Raw genomic sequence first — 26,271 nt, 5'->3', positions numbered from 1 at the left:
GCCTAGGTGCTTTCAGGACAGCACACAAAACACAGGAAACACTGGAACACGGCAATAACGATTCCAGCCTGTGGAATACAGGGGTAGAGCGCTGGGCCATTCCAGTACTAGCATGTTCCTCTTGCTGCGCTCTCTGCAAGATTGAGTACTGAGGTCATAGTGGGTTTCAAGGCGGCAGGCACTCCATGCACCAGCAACATTAATTTAGGTGTACCTGTCTGTCTGCACCTGTCTATTTTGACTTTATTTGTATTACTTTATTCTCCAGCCACTGGAGTTCCTACTCATTTTCATAATGGACCACTTTTTGGTGACTGGTTATAAATATATGCACTGCTAGACGTTGCTGTAGCACTTCAGGGTGTGACTAGTGTCCATTTTTTATATGCAGGCCAAACCATTGGAACAAAATACCTGTACCTCCTGATGTGCAGGCTGTAATACTAAAATGAACGAATCTTGGAAAATACCCATTTGGCATTCTTGTATTAATCATGTACAATAGTTAAAGAGGAACTTCACTCAGGTGCCCCCCTGATCCGCCCTAATCTCTTTTACTGGATTCTTTTAAAAAAAAATATATATAAAATATATATATTGTATTATATAGGCAAGAATGGTGGCAGGGGCAGGTCACTGGGAAAATAAATTAAACAAAAACCCCCCCGCAAAAACATCTTCCCTCCCCCTCCCAAAATAATTCACGCTATTTTTATTGCGGAACCATGGACCTAAAGTTACTTTGTTGATTAAAATTCTGTTTTAAGGATGAATCTTCTACAGCTTGGATGTGTTTGCTTCATTTAAAAGCTTTGTACAACATTTCAGTCCTTCTGAACCATGCCTAACAATCTGCCACCACCTAGCCAGCCTGGGTTCAGCCTTCCACATCAGTTTCTACCTCCAAGGTTAGACTAGGACAACTGTCATCTTCCTCCTCAACCTCCTCTTTGACTTCAGGAGCCCTGAATCAGATGCTGCTGATGAAGAGCTGGCAGAAACCAGAGGAGTATTGTGGACTGAGTCTCCTTTCTCGCCCTCTTTCATGCCCTCGCCCTTACGTTTACAGCTGTCATCTGGTAAGGAGGGAGGGGAGGTCAGGGTCCAGCTGGGTGAGAGCCTGATGCTGTTTTTTTCTTGTCCTGTTCCCTTGTTATATTTCACGCCAAGGCCACTGTCAAGGTGAAGGGGGTCAAAACCACTATGTGAAGTGGCCAAAACCACTATGTAGAGCCTGTGTAGCGGATTTAGTGAAAGAGGAATCTTCGCAGCAATGCAGAGATATGTTTGCTTCTGTCAAAAAGGAATTGTCGGAGACGTTGGGGTCGTTTCGATCTTTGTTAGATAAACTGCTGATGCTCCAGCCAAGCTTTCAACAGAGCATCTCGTCCAGGCCTCTGCCATCCGTCTCAGGCCAGGTTGAATTCAGTGACTCAGAAGAGCGAGAGAGCGTCCTTCTATCCCTCAGATTCGGAAGAAGAGGGTGAAGAGCAGGTTGAACGTTCGTCAGATATAAGCTATTGTTGGAGGAGGTGGATAACTTGCTGAAAGCAATATATATGACGCTGGAAATTCAGGAAGAGAAACACGGCAAAATGTACCAAGACCTAGGACAAGCTAAACAGTCTTCCCGGTCCATCAAGTATTGTCAGACTCGATAAGGAAGGAATGAAAGGATCCAGAAAGGGGCCCTTTCTTTTCCAAATCCCTAAGAAGAAGGTTCCCCTTCGAGGAAGACGAGTCGCTTGTATGGAACAAAAAAAATGAGGTTGGATGCGGCCTTTTTGCAAGTTTCGAGGTGCACTGACTTGGCTTTTGAGGATATGGGCATCCTGAAGGATGCAATGGATAAGAAGGCAGACTCTCTTCTTTCAAAAAAAAGCGTGGGACTCTGCCCTGATCAACCTCAAGCCGGCAATGGCCTTCACAGTGGTGGCGAAAAATTTGGAGTGCTGGTTAGTTCAGCTAAGGGATCATGTTGAGGCCAGGACCTCCAGGAGTCGTTCCCGGTCCTTCGAAAGGCCGTAAATTATATGTCTGACTCATCGACGGAGTCTATTAGAATGACAGCCATGTCCTCGGCGTTGGTCAACTCAGCAAGGAGAGCCATCTGGCTCAAGACCTGGTCGGGGGACTCTGTATCCAAAGTGAAGTTATGTGGGATTCCCTTTTCGAGATACCTGCTGTTTGGCCCAGATCTGGAAACCGTGCTGGATAGAACGGCGGATAAGAAAGCTTTCCAATTGAAAAATAAGAAACAGGCAGTCAGGAAAAATATTCGTCTTTTTTCACAAACCCAGAGAAGTAAGGAGCAGACCCAGAAAAAGAATTGGAGTTTTCAAAAGAATAGGTGTAAAGGGTGGGGGCGCTCTTCAGAAGCCCCGAGAGAGTGGCCAAGAGCCAATGATATTTATCTTCTGGTGGGAGGGAGGCTTCCGGCCTTCTTTTTACAATGGAAAGAAACTTCATCAAGTGCATTTGTCATAAAAATTGTGGCCCAATACGGCCTGGCGTTCTCCTGTACTCTCCCGACCAGATTTTATGCAACCGGTCTCCCAAGGAGTTAGGAGATGGCCTTCGCAATGATGTCCCTTTTGAAGGAACTGATGCAGCAGGAGGTCATCATTCAGGTGCCAAGGGACAAGAAGGTCGGGGGTTCTACTTGCACACCTTTTTTAGTCCCAAAAGCCCTCAAACGTTCCGTTTAATTTTGAATCTGAAAATGCTGAACAAGTCCATTCAGTACAAGCACTTTCGCATCGATACAATTTTTTCCATGAGGAAGCTATCCCCTGGATGCTTTGACGACCATCAATCTGTGGGATGCTTACCTGCATATTCTGATAGCACAGTCTTCTCAGAAGTTCCTCCGACTGGCGGTCAATCTGGGAACATCCATCTGGCATCTGCAGTTCAAGGCGCTAGCCTTTGGCCTGTCATCTTCTCCAAGGGTGTTCACCAAAGTCATGGCAGAAGCACTAGAGCCTCTGAGGTTGAGTGGGATTTCGGTAGTGTCATATTTGGACGACCTACTCGTGTTTGCGGAAAACGGCGCAGGTGCTGTTAAATCTTCAGGCGACTGAGGCTCATATGAGAAGCTTGGGATGGCTGTTAAATCCAGAGAAGTCCAACTTGATTCCAGCCCAGAGGGTAAGGTTCTTGAGATATACCATAGATTCCGTACAACAGAGGATATTCCTTCTGGAGGAGAAAATAGAAAAGATTCACTCGGCCCTGAGTTGGATTCAGTGCAACCTGTTGGTGTCGGTCCGAGTGGGTGGCTATGTCAGCTCTGGGACTGCTTACCACCTCCATCCTGGCAGTTCATGGGCCAGGTTTCATTCCCACCCTCTCCAAGTGGACATCCTGCGAAAGTGGACACACAAAGATCCGCTGGACAGGCCTATAAAGCCAAAGGTGAAGAGGGCACTTTGGTGGTGGCGAGATCCAACCAACTTAGGGAGAGGTCTGCCATGGTCATTTCCGAAGGCTGAACACCTAACTACAGATGCAAGTGCATGGGTTTGCGGAGCACATTTCAGAAATCGGACGGCATAGGGCTCGTGGTCCAAAGCGGAGGCCAGGAAGACCTCAACGAGAGAGTTGAAAGCCATCCAACTGGGTTTTCTTTTCTTTCATCAGTCGGTGAAGGGGCAACACATTCAGGTCCTCTCGGACGATACAACAGCTGTGGCTTACATTTCAAGGCAGGGGGGCACAAGGAGCAGGGGACTGCTGGAGTTGGCACTAGAGATCCTGTCTTGGGCAGAATAGAATTTGGCCTCCCTCTCAGCCATTCACTTAAAGGTCTTGCAGAATCGGCTAGCGGATTTTTTGAGCAGAAGAAAGGTAGTAGAGTCCGAGTGGGGATTGAATCAAGAAGTGTTCCAGCTGATCATAGGATGTCCCTCAGGTCGACCTGTTTTAACTGCCTCCTGCTCGCCATATAATGTAATGTCTGGCACAAAGTGGTTCTCTCGATCTGGGAGGACGTCATATGACGTCCTCCCACTCTAACCACGTGTGTGCGGTGATCGGTGGTGCGCAGACGTCGGCTCTGTCATGTGATCAGCTGTGTGCAATCACAGCTGATCGTATGTAAATAAGGAAATGCTGGTTATCGGCATTCCTCTCCTCACGAGCTGTCACGCTGACAGCTCGTGAGGAGAGCTGGTAATCGGCATTACTCAGAGGGGACATGTACACTGATCATCAGGGCACTGATGATCAGTGTGCCATGATGATCAGTGTAGCCCCATCAGTGGCACCTGTCAGTGTCCATCAATGCCACCTGCCAGGATCTGTGCCTACCAGTGCACATCAATGCCACATCCGTTCCCATCTGAGCTGCCTTTCAGTGCCACCTATCAGTGCTGTCTTTCAGTGCCCAACAGTGATGCCTGTCAATGCCCATCAGTGCCGCCTATCAGTGCCCATCACTGCAGCCACATTAGTGCACATCAGTGAAGGAGAAAAATCACTTATTTACAAAATTTTATAACAAACTAAGAAAACGTGTTTTTTTTTTTTGTTTGTTTTTTTTTCTTCAAAATTTTCAGGTTTTTTTTTTGTTTAGCAAAAAATGAAAAACCGAGAGGTGATTAAATACCACCAAAATAAAGCTCTAGCTGTCTCAAAAAATTGATAAAAATTTCATATGGGTACAGTGTTGCATGACCGCGCAATTGACATTCAAAGTGCGATAGCACTAAAAGCTGAAAATTGGCCTGGGCACGAAGGGGGTATAAGTGCCCGGTAGGCTAGTGGTTAAATTCAAAGTCACCAGTGTTCTTTTCCCTACACAGGGAGGACCAATCAGTGGGCCTGGTCGCGTTAGTTCATCCCTGGAATTACCCTTTGTTCTACGCGTTCCCTCCATTTCAGCTCATTCCTCTAGTACAGGGGTGTCAAACTGGTGGCCCTCCAGCTGCTGCAAAACTACAAGTCCCATCATGCCTCTGCCTTTGGGAGACATGCTTGTAACTGTCAATCTTGCAATACCTCATGGGACTTGTAGTTTGGAAACAGCCGGAAGGCCGCCAATTTGACACCTGTGCTCTAGTACTTCAAAAGTTCAAGCAGGATACAACAAATCTAATCCTGATAGCACCCTACTGGCCAAAAAGGCCTTGGTTCTCGACGCTTCTGAACCTATCCTCCAGACCCCCCTGGAAACTGTCGATCAGGAAAGATTTGCTAGTTCAGTGGCCTGTTCTGCATCCAGAAGTGGGGTGATTCAACCTAACAGCGTGGTTCTTGAGGAAGATCTCCTAAGGAGAAAGGTTATTGGATACGTTTATTCTCACCTTACTCTCAAGCAGGAAAGAAGTAACTATCAAAACGATATATCAAAGTATGGAAGAGGTATAATTCCTAGTATTCAGAGAAGGGTTTCCAGGTAAACAGTTTTGTCAGTCCTGGCATTTCCCCATGAAGGCATGGAGAAGGGGCTAGCGGCAAGTACCCTTAAATCTCGAGTAGCAGCTTCATCTGCATTCCTGGAGAGCAGGTTATCCCACGAGGCGCTAATTAGTTTTTGTTTTTTTTTTATTTTTAAACTTTGACCAGGACCAGACCAGTTTCAGTTAAAATATTTCCCAAATGGGATTTGTCTTTAGTTTTACAAGGCCTCACAAAGAAACCATTTGAGCCCCTAGAGGAAGCTTCCGTTTGAAATTTAGTTCTAAAAACCATTTTCCTATTTGCCATTATGTCAGCTCTAAGGATAAGTGAGATCCAGGCGCTGGCGATTTTCTGAACCTAATTTAGTTATTCTGGATCGGGTGGTCCTTTTTAGAATAGATCCCAATTTTCTTCCAAAGATCTCATCCTTTCATCATACTCAGGAAATAGTATTGCCTACCTTCTGTACAGCTCCAGCTAATCCGGGGGAAGAGGCGTTTCTGTACAGCTCCAGCTAATCTGGGGGAAGAGGCGTTGCATATGCCCGGACACCACCCCCCATTGATTTCTCCGTCACGTCCAACAACGCTACCATCAAACCCGCCCTGCAGGCCAGAGTACTGGGTGTCATTCTGGACTCCAACCTATCCTTCCAGCCCCAAGTCCAATCTTTAACAAACTCGTGCAGACTCCACCTCCGCAACATCGCCAAAATCCGCACGTTCCTAACCCCAGAAACCACTAAACAGCTCATCCACTCCCTCATCATATCACGACTCGACTACTGCAACTCCCTCCTCACTGGCCTGCCTCGCCGCTGGCTATCCCCTCTTCAGTCCATCCTGAACACGGCTGCCAGACTCATTCACCTTTCCAACCGCTCTGTCTCCGCCACCCCCCTCTGCCAATCCCTCCACTGGCTTCCGATTGCGCAACGGATCAAATTCAAAATCCTAACGCTGACGTACAAAGCTGTCCACCATACTGCCCCGAACTACATCACTGACCTAATATCCAAGTACCGCCCAGCACGCACACTCCGCTCCTCACAAGACCTCCTTCTCTCTAGTTCCCTGGTCTCCTCCTCCCATGCCCGCCTCCAGGACTTCTCCAGGGTGTCACCTATCCTCTGGAACTCCCTGCCCCAACCCATCAGATTATCACCTACTCTCCTCTCCTTTAGGCGCACCCTGAAAACCCATCTCTTCAGGGAAGCCTACCCCACCCCCTGCTAACTTGCCTCCCTCCTCCACTCTTCCTACCACTCCATCCCCCACAGCTATCTCCTCCTGTGCCACCACCCCCTCCCTCCTAGATTGTAAGCTCGAAAGAGCAGGGCCCTCGATCCCCTCATGTTTTGCATTGTATTGGTATTGTTCTGTCACATGTTCTGTCTCCCTTTGTAATGTACAGCGCTGAGCGAACTATTGGCGCTTTATAAATACTGTATAATAATAATAATATGCTGGACGTGAGAAGATGTCTTTTGCGATCTTTAGTGGTGTCGAAGGAATTTAGAAAGTCAAACTCCTTGTTCATACTCTTTATGGGTAATTGCAAAGGGGAGAGAGCCTCCAAGAGTACTCTAAGCAGGTGGCTCTGACAGGCCATCAAAGAGGCCTACGGGGCATTATGCCATCAAAGAAGCCTACGGGGCATTAGGCAAAGTCTCTCCGGAAGGGCTTGCAGCACACTCTAAAAGAGCCTCTTGGGCTGAAAAGGCTGGTACATCTCTGGAACAGATTTTCAAAGCAGCTACGTGGTCCAGCTTTTCCAAATTTATACGCCATTATAGAGTGGACTTGTTGGCTGCGGAAGACCAGTATTTTGGTAGGAAGGTCCTGCAAGCGGTGTTCCCACCCTAGGGTTATCTTCTCCATGTGCTCTTCTGAAAGCGAGGGGAGAAAACCTTAGACTTACCGGTGACGGTATTTATGGAGCCTTTCAAGACAGCAGCATCTAACCCCCTTCTCTGTATCTTATGTCTGTAATTCTGTGGTTGGCATGGTGTTTGTTTTCCAGCATGTCAGAGGTTACTCGGCTATAACTGAAGGCATGGTGGAAGCGGCAAACTTGTAATTGCGGTGTTTCCTGTGATTATGGGTGAAGCTGTGCTCTCTCCAGGTGGTGTCCTGAAAGGCTCCTAGAAGTATTGTCTCCAGTAAGTCTAACTAAGTTTTTCATCTTGATGTGAGAGAAACTACAGCCTTCTTACCACTGCTTCAGTACTGAAATTCTTACAAGATGGGGTTGGTAAATGCCTTGCTTATCAGTACCTTACAGGTACAAACCACAGCCCTCTGATCTTTTTCTTAAAAAAAAGATTGGCTAATTGCCAGATTCTTGAAGGCAAGTATGAAGGCCAGTCTAGATCCAGCATTTTCCTAAATGGGATCTCTCCGTTTTTTCTTTCAGTCTCTTATCAGGAAAGCCTTTCAAGCCCTTATCTACCAAATTTCTTTTTCTCAAGTCAGTATTTTAATTGCTGTAAAATCGACCCATCGAGTTACTGCTTTGTAGGGGCTTTCCATCCCAGAGCCCTATCTTTCTATATTTGTGGACCGGGTAGTCCTAAATCCATACCCAGGCTCTTACTTTAATCTGGCCATAGATGGAACAAATCTCGTCCAGTTCAGCGGCGGATGGTCGAGATTAGATCCATCTTTGGCCCGGCTGATTATTCTCAAGTCGGACTTTGGTACAACCATCCCGTTGGATTTTTAGCATGTGATTACTGCCCGCAGGGAGCTTTCACAGCTGGCAAAATACAGCTGCGGGAGGCATTCTCCCATCAACAGTCACAAACGGTTAAACTATGGCTTACCTAGAATTCCATTTTCACCTTATTTTCGCCGTTCCCAGGCTATTATCCTGGGAACCTTGTGCACAAATTCCTCCATTAAGAGGAAGAATCCTACCATATTGTGGATGTGCGAAGACGTTTGCTGGAATTACTTGATCAGTCCAGCAGCTTCAGGAAGTCAAATGCTACTCCAGTATGTAGGAGTAAAAAGCCAGAATGCTTCAAGGAATTCTGTTGGAAGATGGCATGTTTGCCAATACATTTATAGTGCCCTCTACGTCTCTAATTTCATTCAACTAGATCCAGGAGATGGACAGAGAGCTGGTGGTACGCTGGAGCAGATATGGAGAATGGCCATGTGGTCAAGCCTTTTAACTAATCTAATAAGTTGTCTTTCCTGCAATTATGTGCAGGAGGCAGCCAGCTCCTGCAGCTAATCACAGTCCCTCGCATGTCATTTCTTATGCAATTATATGCGAGTGATCGGCTCTGGACTCTGGCAGTCTGTGTTCAGGACCGATCACTCGCATATGATCGCTGCATGGATAATTACAGTAGCAGTTGGCTGTTTGAGCCAGCAGCCTCCCATTGCTTTCAATGGCACTGCCTCCTGCAGCTAATCGATGGAAAAATTATTTTGGAAAATGTAAGATAGACCAGCAATTATATTTCTAGGATAGCAGGTGATACCTGTCCTATCTTTTAAAATTTTTTTTCTTGCAGATTTCCAGCCAGAGGTGAGAACTGAGGTAGTTTGAGAGAACACCCCAACTTCTGTCTTTCCCTTTTTTTTTTTTTTTTTTTTTTTTTAATGGATCTTCGGAGAACTTTTAAATGTGGCACAAGTACATTTCATTGGGGCATTATTGTGAAAGCATTGATTTGTAGAGTCTGTAATAGCAGTGATCTCTAGCATTCTCCTGTAACATGTCTCTAGGCTTTGACGGTCTCTTGCATCATGCCCTCAATTTCTAATAACTGCTATAATATGTCTGCAGTGTTTGTCCGCTTTCTGGTCCCTTTAGGGCTGTTGCCTTCTGGTTATATTTGCTCTATATTCAGGTTGGAAATGTGTATGTTTGTTTAAAGTGTTACTGCACCCACAACAGTAAAATCTGTCTGTATATGAAGTAAAGCATGCTTGATATACTTACTGTGGAACCTAAGGGGTTAGTTCTCTGCCTTGTGTAAGTGCGGTTTTATCCTGACTTCTCTGATCCTCCCCTTCTTCCAGTGCCCCCCTCTTATCTCCAGATATGGCATATCGTGTGGAGTCACACTGCACATGCTCAGTTTGGTGTGTATTGCTAGAGAGTTTTTTGGGGGGGTTTTGTGAGTGGACATGGCTGTCTGTCCCTGTGCTGATCACATGCAAACAGAGGTCAGGGGTTCTGCATCCTGCTAGAGCAGAAAGAAAATTCCTCCTTCTACAATCTGTATTGCTGTTTTAAGAGTGTAAAGCGAGCGCTTACTGTAGCAGCCAATGCACCAAAAAGTAACAACAAACTTTCTCAGATAAACCAATCATAAACGTAGTGCAGTGCTAAACAAATAATCTCCAATATAATATAAAAATAATAAACAGTTCATAAAAAGATTCAAATTCAATATGCAATAAGTGTCCAAATAGCTAATCAGATGATAGTGATTAATCCCACTGGTGAACAATGGATCAATATAAATATCTCCCCGTGTGTATGGATCTTGAAATCCGGTGGCGTACGATCAAGTGTGGAAATAGAAAGATTGCCCACTCACCAGAAGCACACGTTTACGATTTGTATTGCTGTTTTGAAGTCATTTGGCTAAAATATATTAAAAAAAAAAAAAAAAAAAGTAAGTTCATTTCAGTTAAGTCCAATGAAATCTGAAAATTGCAAGTATGTGTCAAAGAGCCTTATCCTGGTGTTAAAGCTTTGTGAATTTAGCCAGTTCTCTACTTCAGCTCTTAGCGCACAGATTGTGTTCGGTGTTTAGTATATTTTGCTCCTAATTCAACTTCAGCTGTATCTGCATTCTATGTGTTCTGACAGAAAGAAGAGACCACGTAGAGATTCTGACACTGCGATGGCAGAAGATGAAGCAGATAAAACTGTGACAGCGGCTTCTACACCAAGGAGGAGGGTTATCAGTCTAACTAGTGTACTGACCTTGCAGAAGGAAATAGAGGACCGTGCTCACAAAGGTATGCACTTTTTTTTTTTTTTTTTTTTTTTTTTTTTTTTGTTTTAGACCATTTTATTTTTGTTAGGGAAAACAAGGCATATTTCTTTGAATATTTTAAAGGATTGGTTTACTAGGTTTTCACAGATTACCGTATTTTTCGCTCCATAAGATGCACCTGATAATAAGACGCGCCTAGGTTTTAGAGGTGAAAAACAAGAAAAAAAATATTCTGAACCAATGGACTGCAGACATAGTACAGGAGATGACCAGAGACTGCGGACACAGTACAGGGATGACCAGAGACTGCAGACACAGTACAGGAGATGACCAGAGACTGCGGACACGGTACAGGAGATGACCAGAGACTGCGGACACAGTACAGGAGATGACCAGAGACTGCGGACATAGTACAGGAGATGACCAGAGACTGCGGACACGGTACAGGGATGACCAGAGACTGCGGACACGGTACAGGAGATGACCAGCGACTGCGGACACGGTACAGGAGATGACCAGCGACTGCGGACACGGTACGGGAGACGACCAGAGACTGCGGACACGGTACGGGAGACGACCAGAGACTGCGGACACGGTACGGGAGACGACCAGAGACTGCGGACACGGTACGGGAGACGACCAGAGACTGCGGACACGGTACGGGAGACGACCAGAGACTGCGGACACGGTACGGGAGACGACCAGAGACTGCGGACACGGTACGGGAGACGACCAGAGACTGCGGACACGGTACGGGAGACGACCAGAGACTGCGGACACGGTACGGGAGACGACCAGAGACTGCGGACACGGTACGGGAGACGACCAGAGACTGCGGACACGGTACGGGAGACGACCAGAGACTGCGGACACGGTACGGGAGACGACCAGAGACTGCGGACACGGTACGGGAGACGACCAGAGACTGCGGACACGGTACGGGAGACGACCAGAGACTGCGGACACGGTACGGGAGACGACCAGAGACTGCGGACACGGTACGGGAGACGACCAGAGACTGCGGACACGGTACGGGAGACGACCAGAGACTGCGGACACGGTACGGGAGACGACCAGAGACTGCGGACACGGTACGGGAGACGACCAGAGACTGCGGACACGGTACGGGAGACGACCAGAGACTGCGGACACGGTACGGGAGACGACCAGAGACTGCGGACACGGTACGGGAGACGACCAGAGACTGCGGACACGGTACGGGAGACGACCAGAGACTGCGGACACGGTACGGGAGACGACCAGAGACTGCGGACACGGTACGGGAGACGACCAGAGACTGCGGACACGGTACGGGAGACGACCAGAGACTGCGGACACGGTACGGGAGACGACCAGAGACTGCGGACACGGTACGGGAGACGACCAGAGACTGCGGACACGGTACGGGAGACGACCAGAGACTGCGGACACGGTACGGGAGACGACCAGAGACTGCGGACACGGTACGGGAGACGACCAGAGACTGCGGACACGGTACGGGAGACGACCAGAGACTGCGGACACGGTACGGGAGACGACCAGAGACTGCGGACACGGTACGGGAGACGACCAGAGACTGCGGACACGGTACGGGAGACGACCAGAGACTGCGGACACGGTACGGGAGACGACCAGAGACTGCGGACACGGTACGGGAGACGACCAGAGACTGCGGACACGGTACGGGAGACGACCAGAGACTGCGGACACGGTACGGGAGACGACCAGAGACTGCGGACACGGTACAGGGGATGACCAGAGACTGCGGACCTTTTGGGAAGGGAGGGGGAGCGGGTACCTAAAGTGCAGTGCAGTGTGGTGGTGTGGCATATACGGGGTTAAAACAGGTGGTGAGGAAGCAACATATCACTCCCTCATCGTCTGTCAACTACCTCTGAAAAGCGATCAACTGTGATCAAAGGGGACGTCAAGGACTGTCGCTAGTCAAAACTTGGCCTACAAAAATTCTGCCTAACTGCAGAGTTCCCGATTTTGTGTATTACCCTTCATCTGTGTCTTTAGCTTTTACCTGGGTTCATCTTTGACATTTTTTTCTTCTTTTTATTCCCACATGGTCTGATTTTTTTACACTTTTTTTTTTCCCAACCAAGCAGACTGTAGGTCAAAATATAGGTCACACGCTGCTTTTCTATAACTGCAGAATCTAATGAAGGCATCTGAGTAGCTGTGGAACTCTTGTCAATGGCATATACAAAATTTTATTTTTTATCAACTTATAATTAAGTGTTCCTGCATGGCGACCACTTCCTGTTATCTCACATATATATTCTTATTATTTTAACCAAATTTACCCCCCTAACTCCTCCCACAGTTTTTACACTACATAGACAGTAATATACCGAAACGTGCGGATTGTTCCCGATTGGTGTGCTATTACTTTGTGGAACGTTTCCCCGAATGGTTCACGAAATATCGCCGTTTTTGTGGTGAACTTTTTCCATAGGAATGAATGGCGGAATGTTCAAAACTAGAGTGGGAGCTGAAAAATCAGGACATGATTTCTAAACTGCCATCACTTGTGAATACTGATTATCATCAAACAGATAGCACACCTTCACCTCCATTCTACATCAAGATGCTGAGACCCCCCAAATGCATGTGGTCATACCTTCATCTGCTATGCTTGATAATGCTGCTAATGTTTTTATAAATGTATGTTTTAATGTAACTGTGAAGCACTTTGGGCAACAACATTGCAATTAAATGTGCTATATAAATAATTAAAAGTTGAAATGCATTTCTCACTCTATCAAGCTTGCCATGGGCACTCTTTACATTTGATCAATCAATTGGTTAGTGTCATGTTTACTATCTTTACTCACTCCAAACACTCCATACAGTTACTCTGCCCACTCCATAAAGTTACTCTGCCCAGTCCAACCACACAGCAGTTACTCCGCCCACTCCACCCAGTTACTCCGCCCACTCCATAAAGTTACTCTGCCCAGTCCAACCTTTTCACAGTTACTCCAGCCACTCCAACCACACAGCAGTTACTCCGCCCACTCCACCCAGTTACTCCGCCCACTCCAGTTGTAGACTACTGGTGGAGGCAAGAACACTTCACACAATTTCCCCAGAAATTGTAGCTTTTCTAGTTTGTATTGCCCTCTTTGAAAGCTTCCCACCCACAGCAGTTTTTTTTTTTTTTATTTCTTCCTGATTGTTATGAAGTGTCTTCAGAATGTGTCATTGAATTGCTCTATACTAGCCTGTACTTATATTCTTTTCTTTACGTTTTGATCGTTTTACAGATCTGCAGGACATGCTGCGTCATCACTCTTTTGTAGGCTGTGTTGGTCCACAGTGGGCACTGGCTCAATATCAAACAAAACTCTATCTGCTTAACACTACAAAGCTGAGGTACAAACTTATAACATATAAATAAAAACAAAGTTGTAACTTGTGAGCCACTTTCTGCTATTACAGGATCGCAAACGATCCAGGATGGTTTTTATGATCTTATAACATTTGCGGGCAGAACTCTGGGACTTGCACCAGTGGACATAATTTTGGAAAATGTCACTTTTGAAAAATGTGGGATTTGTCTAACTTGGAGTAATAACAAAATTATAAGCAGTAAACTCCAGGATTCCAGTGCTGCTTGCATCCTTTAAAAGACTAGGCACTTGGTCACATGATTTCTGCCGAAGGGAAGGATCGCTCAGCATGAACTCCTGATGCTCCTCTTCAAAAGAGGTCCTATGACCAAGGTCATGTGACCATCAATGGAGAGAACGTTGGTCCTAGCAACCAATTATCAGCTTGTTAACGAAGTTGGTGAAAGAGGGCTAAGTAGACACTGCAATGAAGATGAGGTTAAGGGGGGAGGGGTTGACACTGCCATTTGGGCAGGGGGTTGGGCTGACACTACTATGAAGGTGGAAGTGTTAGGAGGCAAAATCTTACTGTGCTGTAGAGATGCCTTTCATTGGCAGGGGCTGGAAAACTGGTCTTGGTTGAAGATAGACTGCATTAAATTCTTGAAGAAAACCTGTTTTCGGTCTTCCAGAATTTGAGACTGGGACAAAAATTCAGTTCAGCTTTAGCAGTATACTTAGGGTCATTGCATGGCTAGAAGGTGAAAGGGTTTAAAGGGAAACATATTTAAAATGCAACTCCACTTTTGTTTAAAAAAACATTTCCTTTTAGGTGATCTATGTACATTACAAGGATTTTAGCAAACGTTTTGTAGCAGAGTTTTTCTGTTAAGAAGAAGCAATCGAGTGGCTGACTGCTTTTGAAAGCATGTTTGACAGGGTGAGGAAGTGTTATGTAGCAACATCACTGCTTGTTTTAACCACATGCCGCCCAGCCACTGTAGAAATACGTTGGAAGGGCGGCACGGCTGGGCAAAACCACGGTTTAAAACGTGTGTTTGCAAAACAGGTAGGGGGGCTCGCGCGAGGCGTGCCACCGCCCTACCTGGCCCGCCGATCACAGCCGCAGATGTCAGTCGCCGGGTCACAGCCGGTCGTTACCGGCTGTGTCTCGCCGATTAGCGGCAATCACCGACAGAGAGCAGGGCTGCAGTAGCTGTGCTTTCTGTCAGTTCCCTGACAGCTCCTGACATGCTGAGCCGGAGAGAAGAGTGCATCTCTCCCGATCAGTGGTCTTCCCTGCAGTACCCACCCCCACCCCCTAGTAAAACACTCCCCTCACACAGTTAACCCTTTCAGTAAATAAAAGTTAACCCCTTCCTCCCCAGTGCCATTAGTACAGTGTCAGTTTTTTTTTTTTTTGCACTGATCACTGTATTGGTGTCACTGGGGATGTCAAGTCAGTCCCCCCCCCCCCCCCCATGTCAGAATGTCCGCCGCAGTCCCGCCGTAAGTCGCTGATCGCCGCCATTATTAGTATAAAAAAAGATTAAAAATTCCAGTATCTTTCCCGCCATTTGTAGGCGCTATAACTTTCACGTAAACCAATTCATTTACACGTATTGTGGTTTTTTTAAGCAAAGACATGTCGCAGAATGCATTTTGGCCAAAATTTATGACGAAATTTGATTGTAAAAAATTTTTTTTACTGGACATGTTTTTATAGCAAAAAGTCCAAAATATTTTTTTTTTTTCTCAAAATTGTCAGCCTTTTTTTTTATAGTGCAAAAAATAAAAACCGCACAGGCGATCAAATACCACCTAAAGAAAGCTCTATTTGTGTGAAAAAAAGGACATAACTTTCATTTTTGTACCGTGTTGCATGACCGCGCAATTGTCTGTTAAACTAGTGCAGCGCTGTATAGCAAAAAAATGGCGTAAATTGCAGTATCTATACCATAGTTTGTAGACGCTATAACATTCACACAAAGCAATCAATATACACTTATTGGGATTTTTTTTACCAAAAACATGGAGCAGAATACATTTTGGCCTAAATTTATAACCAACTTTGAGTTTACTATATATTTTTTATAGCTGAAAGTAAAAAATATCGTTTTTCTTCAAAATTTTTGGCCTTTTTATGTTTATAGCGTGAAAAATAAAAAGCGCACAGGTGATCAAATACCACCAAAAGAAAGCTCTATTTGTGTGAAAAAAAGGACGTAAATTTCGTTTGGGTGCAGCATTGCATGACCGCGCAATTATCAGTTGAATTAGTGCAGCACCGAGTAGCAAAAAGAGGCGTGGTCATTAAGGGGGGTAAATCTTCAGGAGGGCAAGTGGTTAATCTCTATTAGCCCACATTATCACATTATTGCATGCAGTTGAAGTGCATCCCCATTTCCTTATAGCGGAGCTATACTCTGCTTCTCTCCAGCGCAGGAATGTCCCGGGACTTCTGCTGACATCTTCAGCCTGGCATCTTCCAGGTATTGGTCCTTGGCTGTTGTAATCGCCTGGACTGAGATGACGTTACTCTGTGCAAGTGCAGGAGTTCAGTCATTCCAGCATTGCTGAAATTCTGCTCAGCTCAGTGGACAGTGAGGACAGGCAGGTAAGCAAGCATTAAACATAGGGACTGTCGTCATCCTTGCAAACTGACCCGTTCTGTTTCTAACCGAACATGCTCACCGCTACACACAAGGCCGGCACCGCTGGCAGGACAGAGGAGAGACACTGAGAGCAAGAAGAGGGAAGTGTTTGGTTCCCACTGTCACAGAACAAGTTATCTGGGCAACAGGGATAGAGGATGAGAGCAAAGTGGTGGTGACCACTGCATGAGCCACGTGACAAGGCCAGGTGGGCCAGATTCAGGCTGTGGTCTTGTGTTTGCCACGTGTGCTCTACGGGATCTCTCCCTCCTCTAACTCCCCTGGCTGGCTATTTTACACCCTGTTTGTTTTTAGGGTTTCTGCCCTCAGGGAGCGGGTCCCTCTTTTCCTATGTTAGCTTATTCTCCCAAAGAGGGAAAAAAAAGATAGTTCTTGGGCTTTTTTGCACCCAGCATCTGTCCTTCTAAGTCACCACTACCTTTTTTTTTTTTTTTTGTTTGTTTTTTTTTTGTCTTTTGTTTTCTTCTGTTCACATTTCAAAACAGTCTTTTATACGTAGTTTGAGATTCTCCTGACCTGTGCTTTGTCTGCAAGGTGCTTCTGTTGTCAGATGTCTGTTAGGGTCCATTGACCCTTCTTGCTTTTTCCTGTCAGCCTGTTGCTGCTGTTTTTTGCGCACCCCTTGATGTATTGCTCTGGTCTAAGAATTGGTTCCTGTGACCTGTACTGTACGTTTTAAGGTAATAGAAATTTGTACAAATCTATAAATTCCATAACAGAACACAGGTCCCTCCCTTCTTGATCTCTGTGTTTATATGGGTACACTGGGGGGGGGGGGGGGGGTGCAGTTCCCAGGAAAGCTTTTGCCAGTGTCCAGTCGCATGAAGGTAGTGGTATATAACCCTTGGTTTATCCTGTACTGTACTCCAAGATGGTGTTTACGGGTATGTCAAAATTCCTATTTGTGCACCTTCAAGTCATAGGCATGCCATGTACAGTTAGGTCCATATATATTTGGACACAGGCACAATTTTAGTATTTTTCAGGTATTTACCAAAACCTATTCCAGCTATATTTATATAATGGATATGGGCTGCAAGTGCACAGGTTTAATTTTGAGGGTATGTACATCCAAATTAAAGGAAGGGCTTAGGAATTACAGCTCTTAAGAGTAGCCATCCCCCCTTTTTCAAGGGACCAAACGTAATTGAACAATTGAATCAAAAGCTGTTTCATGGCCAGGTGTGGGCTACTCCGATATTTCTTCATCAATTAAGCAGGTAAAAGGTCTGGAGTTGATTCTAAGTGTGGTATTTGCATTTGGAATCATGCGTTCAAAGCAGCTATCCATGCAAGTAAAACAGGCCATTGTAAGGCTTCAAAAATGAAACAAATCCATCAGAGAGATAGTAGTAACATTAGAAATGGCCATGTCAACAAATCAACAGTCTGGTACATTCTGAGGAAAGAAGAACGCACTGGTGAGCTCAGCAACATAAAAAGGCATGGATGTTCACGGAAGACAACAGTGGTGGATGATTGCAGGATCCTCTCTATGGTAATGAAAAACCCATCCAGACAAGTGAAGGACACTCTCCAGGAGGTGGGTGTATCATTGTCAAAGTCTACAATCAAGAGAAGACTTCATGAGAGCAAATAGAGGGGTCACCACAAGGTGTAAACCATTCATAAGAATAGAAAAGCCAGATTAGACTTTGCCAAAAAACATCTAAAAAAGCCAGACCAGTTCTGAAAAAGCAATGACTGGAAGAAAAAAGTGTGGAGAAGGCTTGGAACAGCTCATGATTCAAAACACAAGTCATCTGTAAAGCATGGTGGAGGCAGTGTGATGGCTTCCAGTGGCACTAGGTCATTGGTGTCTATTGATGATGTGACAGGCAGATGAATTCTGCAGTGTTTGCTGCATTTGGCTGAATCTGGGCTGACAGTATTGCTCTAAAGTTGATTGGACAGTGCTTCACAGTACAGATGGACAACGATCCAAAACACACTGCAAAAGCAACCCAGGAGCTTTTGAAGGACAAGTGGAATATTCTGCAATGGCCGAGTCAGTCACCTGATCTCAACCCAATTGAGCATGCATTTCACTTGCTGAAGGCAAAACTAAAGGCAGAAAGACCCACAAACAAAGAACTGAAGACAGCTGCAGTTGGAGCCTGGCAGAGCATCAGAAAGGAGGAAACCCAGTCTTTGGTAATGTCCCTGGGTTCCAGACTTCCGGCAGTCATTGCCAGTAAAGAATTCTCAACAAAATATTACAAATGAACATTTTATTTATGATTATATTCATTTGTCCAATTAGATTTGTTCCCTTGAAAAAGGGGGGGTGGCTACTCTTAAGAGCTGTAATTCCTTCAATATGGATGTACATACCCTCAAATTAAACCTGGGAGTGTACACTTTCAGCCCATATCCATTATATACTGTAACTATAGATTGAATATGTTTTGGTAAATACCTGAAAAAAACTAAAATTGTGCCTGTTGCCAAATATATATGGACCTAACTGTACATCACATGGTACAAAGCCCCTCAAAATCCATTTCAATTTCAGGTTGTAATGCAACAAAAGGGGAAAAACACCAGAGGGGATGAATACTTTCACAAGTCACTAAAGGTACCTGCTGAAAATTACCAGAAACTCTCCAATGCATATCCAGTGTTTCTGAAAACTGCACTGCCACTGCATGTATATATAAGAAATATGGAAATATATAAACCTTCTTTTTGTGCTGTTTGTAATTTTTTTTTTTTCTTTTTCAATAGCCAAGAACTCTTCTATCAAATACTTGTTTATGATTTTGGAAACTTTGGTATTATGAAATTATCTGTAAGTATTTTCTGTCAAATGCCAATATGTCTTTCAACAAAGCTGCAAGTATGATATGTTACATCCTTGCTTTGCACCTGCCCCAGTCACTCCAAAGGGAAGAAGATTCCGATGGTAAAACCATACATAGTGATGTCACACCCAGAAACTGTATCTTGTACTAGAAAAATAGAAAAAAATGAATTGTGCTGTTTGCAGAAGTGCTAGATCTTATTTTACATTTTGAACAACTGGATTTATCTGTTTTGGGATCAGTTTGTATTGGCTTTGGAACAGGGTGGATTTGATTGAAATCACGATTTAAATCACTAGTCAGTAAGGTTTGATGTAAATTCTAGTTTTCTACATAAAGACTAATTCTTGCTGGTATAACTTTAATATGCAAGTAGATGAAGATTTTTAGAATAACAACTTTTCATATTAGTTTTTTTATCCCCAGTTTAATAGGTTAATCATTCATATTTGGACAACTTTTCTGTTGTACTCAGGAAGGAGAAAAATAATCATTACCTTAATAATAACAATTTAAATAGATTTATTCATCTGAAACAATAACATTCCAGCATATGTGATTTGCTTAAACATCCATGTTTGGTAACTAATTTGGCTAAACAAAATATATATATTTGAAGAAACTTAGACTGTCAGCCCCTTCCTCCTCACACTGTCAGCCCCTCCCTCCTCGCACTGTCGGCCCCTCCCTCCTCACACTGTCAGCCCCTTCCTCCTCACACTGTCAGCCCCTTCCTCCTCACACTGTCGGCCCCTCCCTCCTCGCACTGTCAGCCCCTTCCTCCTCACACTGTCGGCCCCTTCCTCCTCACACTGTCGGCCCCTCCCTCCTCACACTGTCGGCCCCTCCCTCCTCACACTGTCAGCCCCTCCCTCCTCACACTGTCAGCCCCTCCCTCCTCACACTGTCAGCCCCTCCCTCCTCACACTGTCAGCCCCTTCCTCCTCACACTTAGTTTCACTTTCTTCTTGTGCAGATCTATTCCACTCCAAACAATCAGAAAAATATTGTTTCTATTCTATTCACTGAACTTCTTGAAACTTAGCACTGAAGGGGTTGATTCTGTATTCATAGGTTTGTAGAAGTTAGGATGAAGGTCTTTTTCTTAACTCTGTTTATGTTATAACATTTTTGCTGTGAAGAAGAGGCATGTGATCTCCGCTGAGTCAAATTCAGTTTTGAGAACTACAAAAGTAAAGCAATCATCTGTGATAATATCTTGTAGGCAGAGAAACTGCCCAATAATCTTACAGAAACCTCTGGAGAGCGACATTGTGAATGGATTCATGGAATTTATTCACCAAAAAAATTAAACATATACAGCATTATTCTACATAATTAAAAAACTAATCTTTATTTCATGATGGAATAACCTTTGGATGGTAATATATTTTCCTCAAAAAAGCATTTTATTTTAAAAAAAAATCCGATTTAAATAAAAAAAAATCGATTTTTTTTTTTTTTTTTTTTTTTTTTTTTTTTTTTTTAATCATTGATTTTTATTCACCCTGCTTTGGAAGCTGCAGGGCAGTGATCTTGGTGTTTTGTTTCTTATGGGCAGAATTCCTCCTAAGTTGTGTTATTGGACTTATTCATGACAATTTTCATAATGTACCACGAAGTATGGGCTGGACTGAATTCCTGGAATGCAGTTCTGAAGAAAAAAAAAAAAAAAATGAAAACAAACATTATCCTTTTGGTCCTTTTCTATCAGGAAAGTGAGAGCTACATTTAAACAACTCACTAGATTAAAAACCTATAAAAACAGTCTGCAAAGTGTAGACTTAATACGTGTCCTGCCAATCTTTTCTCTCTTAACCTCCCTAGCGGTCTGATTATGTCCATATTTCTGTGCTCAAAGCGGTACATTTTTTTTGTATGGAAATATGTATTTTTTTATTGTAGGCCTGTAATTTAGGAATAACTCCCTGAAATCTGTCCGAACAAGAGTCTAGTAAACATCCCGGGTAGGATAAAATTTGAAACACGAAATTATAACTTATAATATAATAAATAATCATAAAAAATAATATAATAAATTTAATTCAATAATAAAATCAAACCAAAAACACTGAAATTTGAAATAGAGCGCCAAATTCGCACATCACTGAGCAAAGTCGGAGAATCGTTTTCTGACTAATTTCCCCACAAATCATTATCACTCAATTCTGCAAGTGGTTCTGATTTACTATCGCTGTTCTCTAGCCGGTCTAAAACCGCTTTTGACCTAAATGGATGCTTTTTGGACGCCATGGACTTTTTTAAGTTTCCAGGCAGAAAGAACAGTCAAAATGCAGGCAGGGCGCCGGACAAAGCACTCGGGACAAAATGTATGTGAAATGGTTGGATACAGGAATGTTATACTCTGTGATTTTAGTGTATTTAGTGAATGTCACTTTTTAAACCTTTTAAATTTCCCGCCGGTTCCGGCCCCCCGAACGTCCTGACGCTCGCAGGGACCAGAACCCGGAAGACGGATGTCGGCATTGGCCAGAGGAGATGGCCGGGGACGCTGAAGGGGGGACATCGCAGGAGTGAAGGACAAGGTAAGTGCTGGAGGGATCCCGGAGCAACGCTGCAGTGTATTCCCGAGTGTAGGTCGGGGTTACCGCTTTTGGCACTGATAATTAACCCCGAGCTGCACTGGGGAATACCGCCAGGGAGGTTAAGTTTCTGCCACTTTAAAGTTGTATTAAACCCAAAACAAAAATGTAATAGATTGCAGCTTACCAAACATTAGATGTGCATCACTTTTCTTTTCTTATGCCTTTCTTCCCCTCTGATTTAACCTGGTGATCTGGCCAGTAACACATCACCTGTGTTAGATTTGCTTCCACTCTGGATAAAGGAGCACAGGGGGCACCTTTTGGACAGCAGAATTGTAAAAAGTGGAAAGTGTTTTGCATGAAAGCTGATCATTGTAATCACCCCTGTCAGTGTTTAAATGGTTTGTGTCATCTCTGTAACTGATAGATTATGCTGGAGAGCTTGTTCTGTTTAAAATACAAAAGACTTACTGGCTGAATTAACAGATGAAAATAGAAGAAAATAAGTCTAAAAAAGAAAACAAATGCATCTGTCACATCTAAGAAATGGTAAGCTGCAATATAATTTTGTTTTTGGGTTTAACCTCCTTAGCGGTATTCCCAAGTGTAGCACGGGGTAAAATTTCTATACCAAAAGCGGTAACCCCGAGCTACACTCGGGCTTACCATGCGGCGTTCTCTGGGGGTCCCTGCAGCACTTACCTTGTCCTTCGCGCCTGCGATGTGTCCCCTGCAGCATCCCCGGCCATCTCCTCCGGCTGATGCCGGCATCCGGCTTCTGTGTTCCGGTCCCTGTGACGTCGGGATGTACGGGTGCCGGAACCGGCGGGAAATTTGAAATTTTTAAAAAATGTCATTTTTGCTGTCATTGCCGTTTCAATGCATTTCACATATATTTTGTCCCGAGTGCTTTGTCCTGTCTCGTCTGCATTTTGTCTGTTCTTTCTGCCTGGAAACTTAGAAAAGTCCATGGCATCCAAAAAGCGTCCCTTTACATCAAAAGCGGTTTTAGATCAGCTAGGGAACAGCGATAGTAAATCAGAACCACTTGCAGAATTGAGTGATAATGATTCGTGGGGGAAATTCGTCATCAGACACTGAAAACAATTTTGCGACTTTGCTCAGCGATGTGCGAATTTGCCTCTGTATTTCAAATTTTAGTGTTTTTGGTTTGATTATATTATTGAATTAAATGTATTATTATTATATTATAATATTTTTTATGATTATTTATTAAATTATAATTTATGATTTCGTGTTTCAAATTTTAACATATCCGGAATGTTTAATAGACTCTTGTTCGTACAGATTTCAGTGAGTTATTCCTAAAAATTACAGCCTACAATAAAAAACGACATATTTCCATGCAAAAAAATGGTACCGCTTTCAGCACAAAAAGTCGGAAAGAATCATACCGCCAGGGAGGTTAATACTGCTTTAAAAAAAGCTCATTTTACAGTAGTGCATCAGTTAGTTTGTGTAGACAGCTGACTCTATGCTTGTATTCGTAAACTGAAACCATTTATCAGCATGGCAAAATGTGTATTTATTTACCATGTAACAGACAAAATTGTTTGGTAAATGGGAAGGGTACTTACTTATATCTTTTGTATCTGCTAGGAGTCCGCACCAATATATGATCTGGCGATGTTGGCCTTTGACAGCCCTGAGAGTGGGTGGACAGAAGAAGATGGCCCCAAAGAAGGTCTTGCTGAATACATTGTTCAGTTTCTTCAAAAAAAGTCAGAAATGTTGAAAGATTACTTCTCCCTTGAAATTGAGGTGAGCAATAATGAAGTCAGACATGTTAGTATGGAAAATATGAGAGCTGTCACTACTGACTTTTTAAAGGCACAGGCTCTCTAAGGTTGTCATTTTAATCCTGGCTTCACTATTTAGTGAATCGCTCCACAGTGACAGTTGAAGTATTTCAACCCACATTCATGCATAGCAGAAATTTGAACCGGTTAGGCTTTCTTCTGTCATTCGGTGCTGTTAATGTGATATTCTTACAGCTACAGAAAGCTGTATAGGATTATTTATAGACCGCCGAGCAGTGTACAAACGGCAAGGTGAAACCATAATTTGCATTAGTAATATATAATTTCATCCTGCTACCTATGTACAGAGGTGTGTGTGTTCTTTATTATGAGTTAGCAAATATTTTTGCTTGCTTGCATTCTGTATATTTCTCCCAGTAGCTAGAATATATATTTCTCTTTTGTTCATTGGAGGACACAGCTCTGCTTTAGATAATCACCAACTGCAGTATACTGCTACCTGCAAAAGTAGGACACTAGGTGCACTAAAAAATAAAAGCAAGCCTGTGGCTGGGCTCTTCTGATGGCCCAAACCCCTCTACAGCTATGGACAACTCCAATATTGGCCCAAACCCCTCTACAGCTATGGACAACTCCAATATTGGCCCAAACCCCTCTACAGCTATGGACAACTCCAATATTAGCTTGATGTCCTAAGAGTTAGGACATGAAAGTTTCCTCCTGGAAATCCCAAGATCCTTTGCTTTTCTTCAAACAAGTTGTTGACGGGGTGACAGGCTGGATAAAAAAAGATCCTGTTGCAACCATGAAGTGCATGCAGTAGTTGCTCCATGTGGGTTTGGCTGTGACAGTCCTTTTCTTAAGTCAGCCGGTGTGGTTTTTGCCCTGGGGGGCATGCATGAGCTGCCAAACTACTGATTGGTCACATTGTTCCCACATTGTTCCAGCTATGGAGCTCCATGGTTCTGAGCGGTGATGGTCTGCAGTACCATGGCAGATAATGGCTGTGTCCCATACTCCCCTCCCCTTCTTCCACATGGGCTGTATGGTTGCTTCTGGGCTGCTCTTAGTGTGGAGTTACTGCTGGGCTTGGTGTTTGGCCATTGTTCTTCTGGGACATCTGTCCCTTTTTAAGGTACACATTATGGCAAGTGGTTTCCTGTTCTGTGTGTTTGGTTCCTGTAGGAGTTGTGGTGGCCAGTTAGTTAAGGGTTTCTGCGTAAGAGGAAAAGAAAACACTGAATGGAGGAAGAGGCGGTCCTATGGCTTTATATGACTGCCTCTCCAATGTGTGTGATCAACATGACCGTTTCTGCAAACTGCCTTCTTCCCAGGCTTTATAAAGAACGTTGCAGACTTAAAGTGGCATTAAACAATATCCTTATTCTTTAACCCCTCGCCTACCGGGCACTTCTACCCCATTCCTGCCTACCGGGCACTTCTACCCCATTCCTGCCTACCGGGCACTTTTACCCCATTCCTGCCTACCGGGCGCTCATACCCCCTTCCTGCCTACCGGGCGCTCATACCCCCTTCCTGCCTATCGGGCGCTCATACCCCCTTCCTGCCTACCGGGCGCTCATACCCCCTTCCTGCCTACCGGGCGCTCATACCCCCTTCCTGCCTACCGGGCACTTCTACCCCCTTCCTGCCTACCGGGCACTTCTACCCCCTTCCTGCCTACCGGGCACTTATACCCCCTTCCTGCCTACCGGGCACTTCTACCCCCTTCCTGCCTACCGGGCACTTCTACCCCCTTCCTGCCTACCGGGCACTTCTACCCCCTTCCTGCCTACCGGGCACTCCTACCCCCTTCCTGCCTACAGGACGCTTCTACCCCCTTCCTGCCTACCGGGCGCTTCTACCCCCTTCCTGCCTACCGGGCGCTTCTACCCCCTTCCTGCCTACCGGGCGCTTCTACCCCCTTCCTGCCTACCGGGCGCTTCTACCCCCTTCCTGCCTACCGGGCGCTTCTACCCCCTTCTTTACCAGGCCAATTTTCAGCTTTCAGCGCTGTCGCACTTTGAATGACAATTGCACGGTCATGCAACACTGTACCCATATGAAATTTTTATAATTTTTTTCTCACAAATAGAGATTTCTTTTGGTGGTATTTAATCGCCGCTGGGCGCTTTACTTTTTGTGCTATAAACAAAAATTGCAAAAAATTTGAAAAAAAAAGTTTCTTTGTTTCTATTATAAAATTTTTCAAACAGGTAATTTTTCTCCTTCACTGATGTGTGTTGATGAGGCAGCACTGATGGGCACTGATAGGCAGCACTATGAGGTGGCATGGATAGGCGGCACTAATGAGGTGGCACTGACTGGCATCACTGCTGGGCATTGACTGGCGCAACTGCTGGACACTGACTGGCACAACCGCTGGGCACTGACTGGCTGCACAGGTGGGTGGCACAGGTGGGCACACTGCTGGGCACAGGTGGGCGCACTGCTGGGCACAGGTGGGTGGCACTGCTGGGCACCGATCATCAGGGCACTAATGATCGGTGCCGATCCCCGCTCTGACAACTGCCGGTTCTCGGCAGTACTTTCCTCACGATCTGACAGCGTTAGGAAAGTGCAGCCGAGAACCGGCAATTGCATGTCCCGGTGATCAGCGTGTCATTGGCCTTTTACCATATCACGTGGTCAGCTGTGTCCGTAGGACACAGCAATCACTGAGATCGCCATGTGCGCGCCCCCTGGGGCAGTGTAGCCGTCATTCGGCTATCTGCGGTTGGCAAGTAGTTAAAAA

General features: G+C 44.8%; 1 protein-coding gene across 1 annotated transcript in view; it reads left to right on the top strand.

Moving 5' to 3' along the window:
• Positions 1 to 26,271, top strand: part of MLH1 (mutL homolog 1) — a 114,666-nt gene that overhangs the window by 71,985 nt on the left and 16,410 nt on the right. The window contains exons 13-16 of the mRNA XM_089678253.1: positions 10,240 to 10,391; positions 13,645 to 13,753; positions 19,113 to 19,176; positions 23,356 to 23,517. Of these exons, the coding sequence (XP_089534379.1) occupies positions 10,240 to 10,391; positions 13,645 to 13,753; positions 19,113 to 19,176; positions 23,356 to 23,517 (487 nt within the window). The remainder of the gene's footprint in view (positions 1 to 10,239; positions 10,392 to 13,644; positions 13,754 to 19,112; positions 19,177 to 23,355; positions 23,518 to 26,271) is intronic.

The sequence above is a fragment of the Staurois parvus genome, unplaced genomic scaffold, assembly GCF_062004578.1.
Source record: "Staurois parvus isolate SC_StPar_1 unplaced genomic scaffold, SC_StPar_1.0 ptg000201l, whole genome shotgun sequence".
NCBI lineage: Eukaryota > Metazoa > Chordata > Amphibia > Anura > Ranidae > Staurois > Staurois parvus.
The sequence above is the reverse complement of the archived record's forward strand: the minus strand, read 5'-3'. Positions and strand labels throughout refer to the sequence as shown.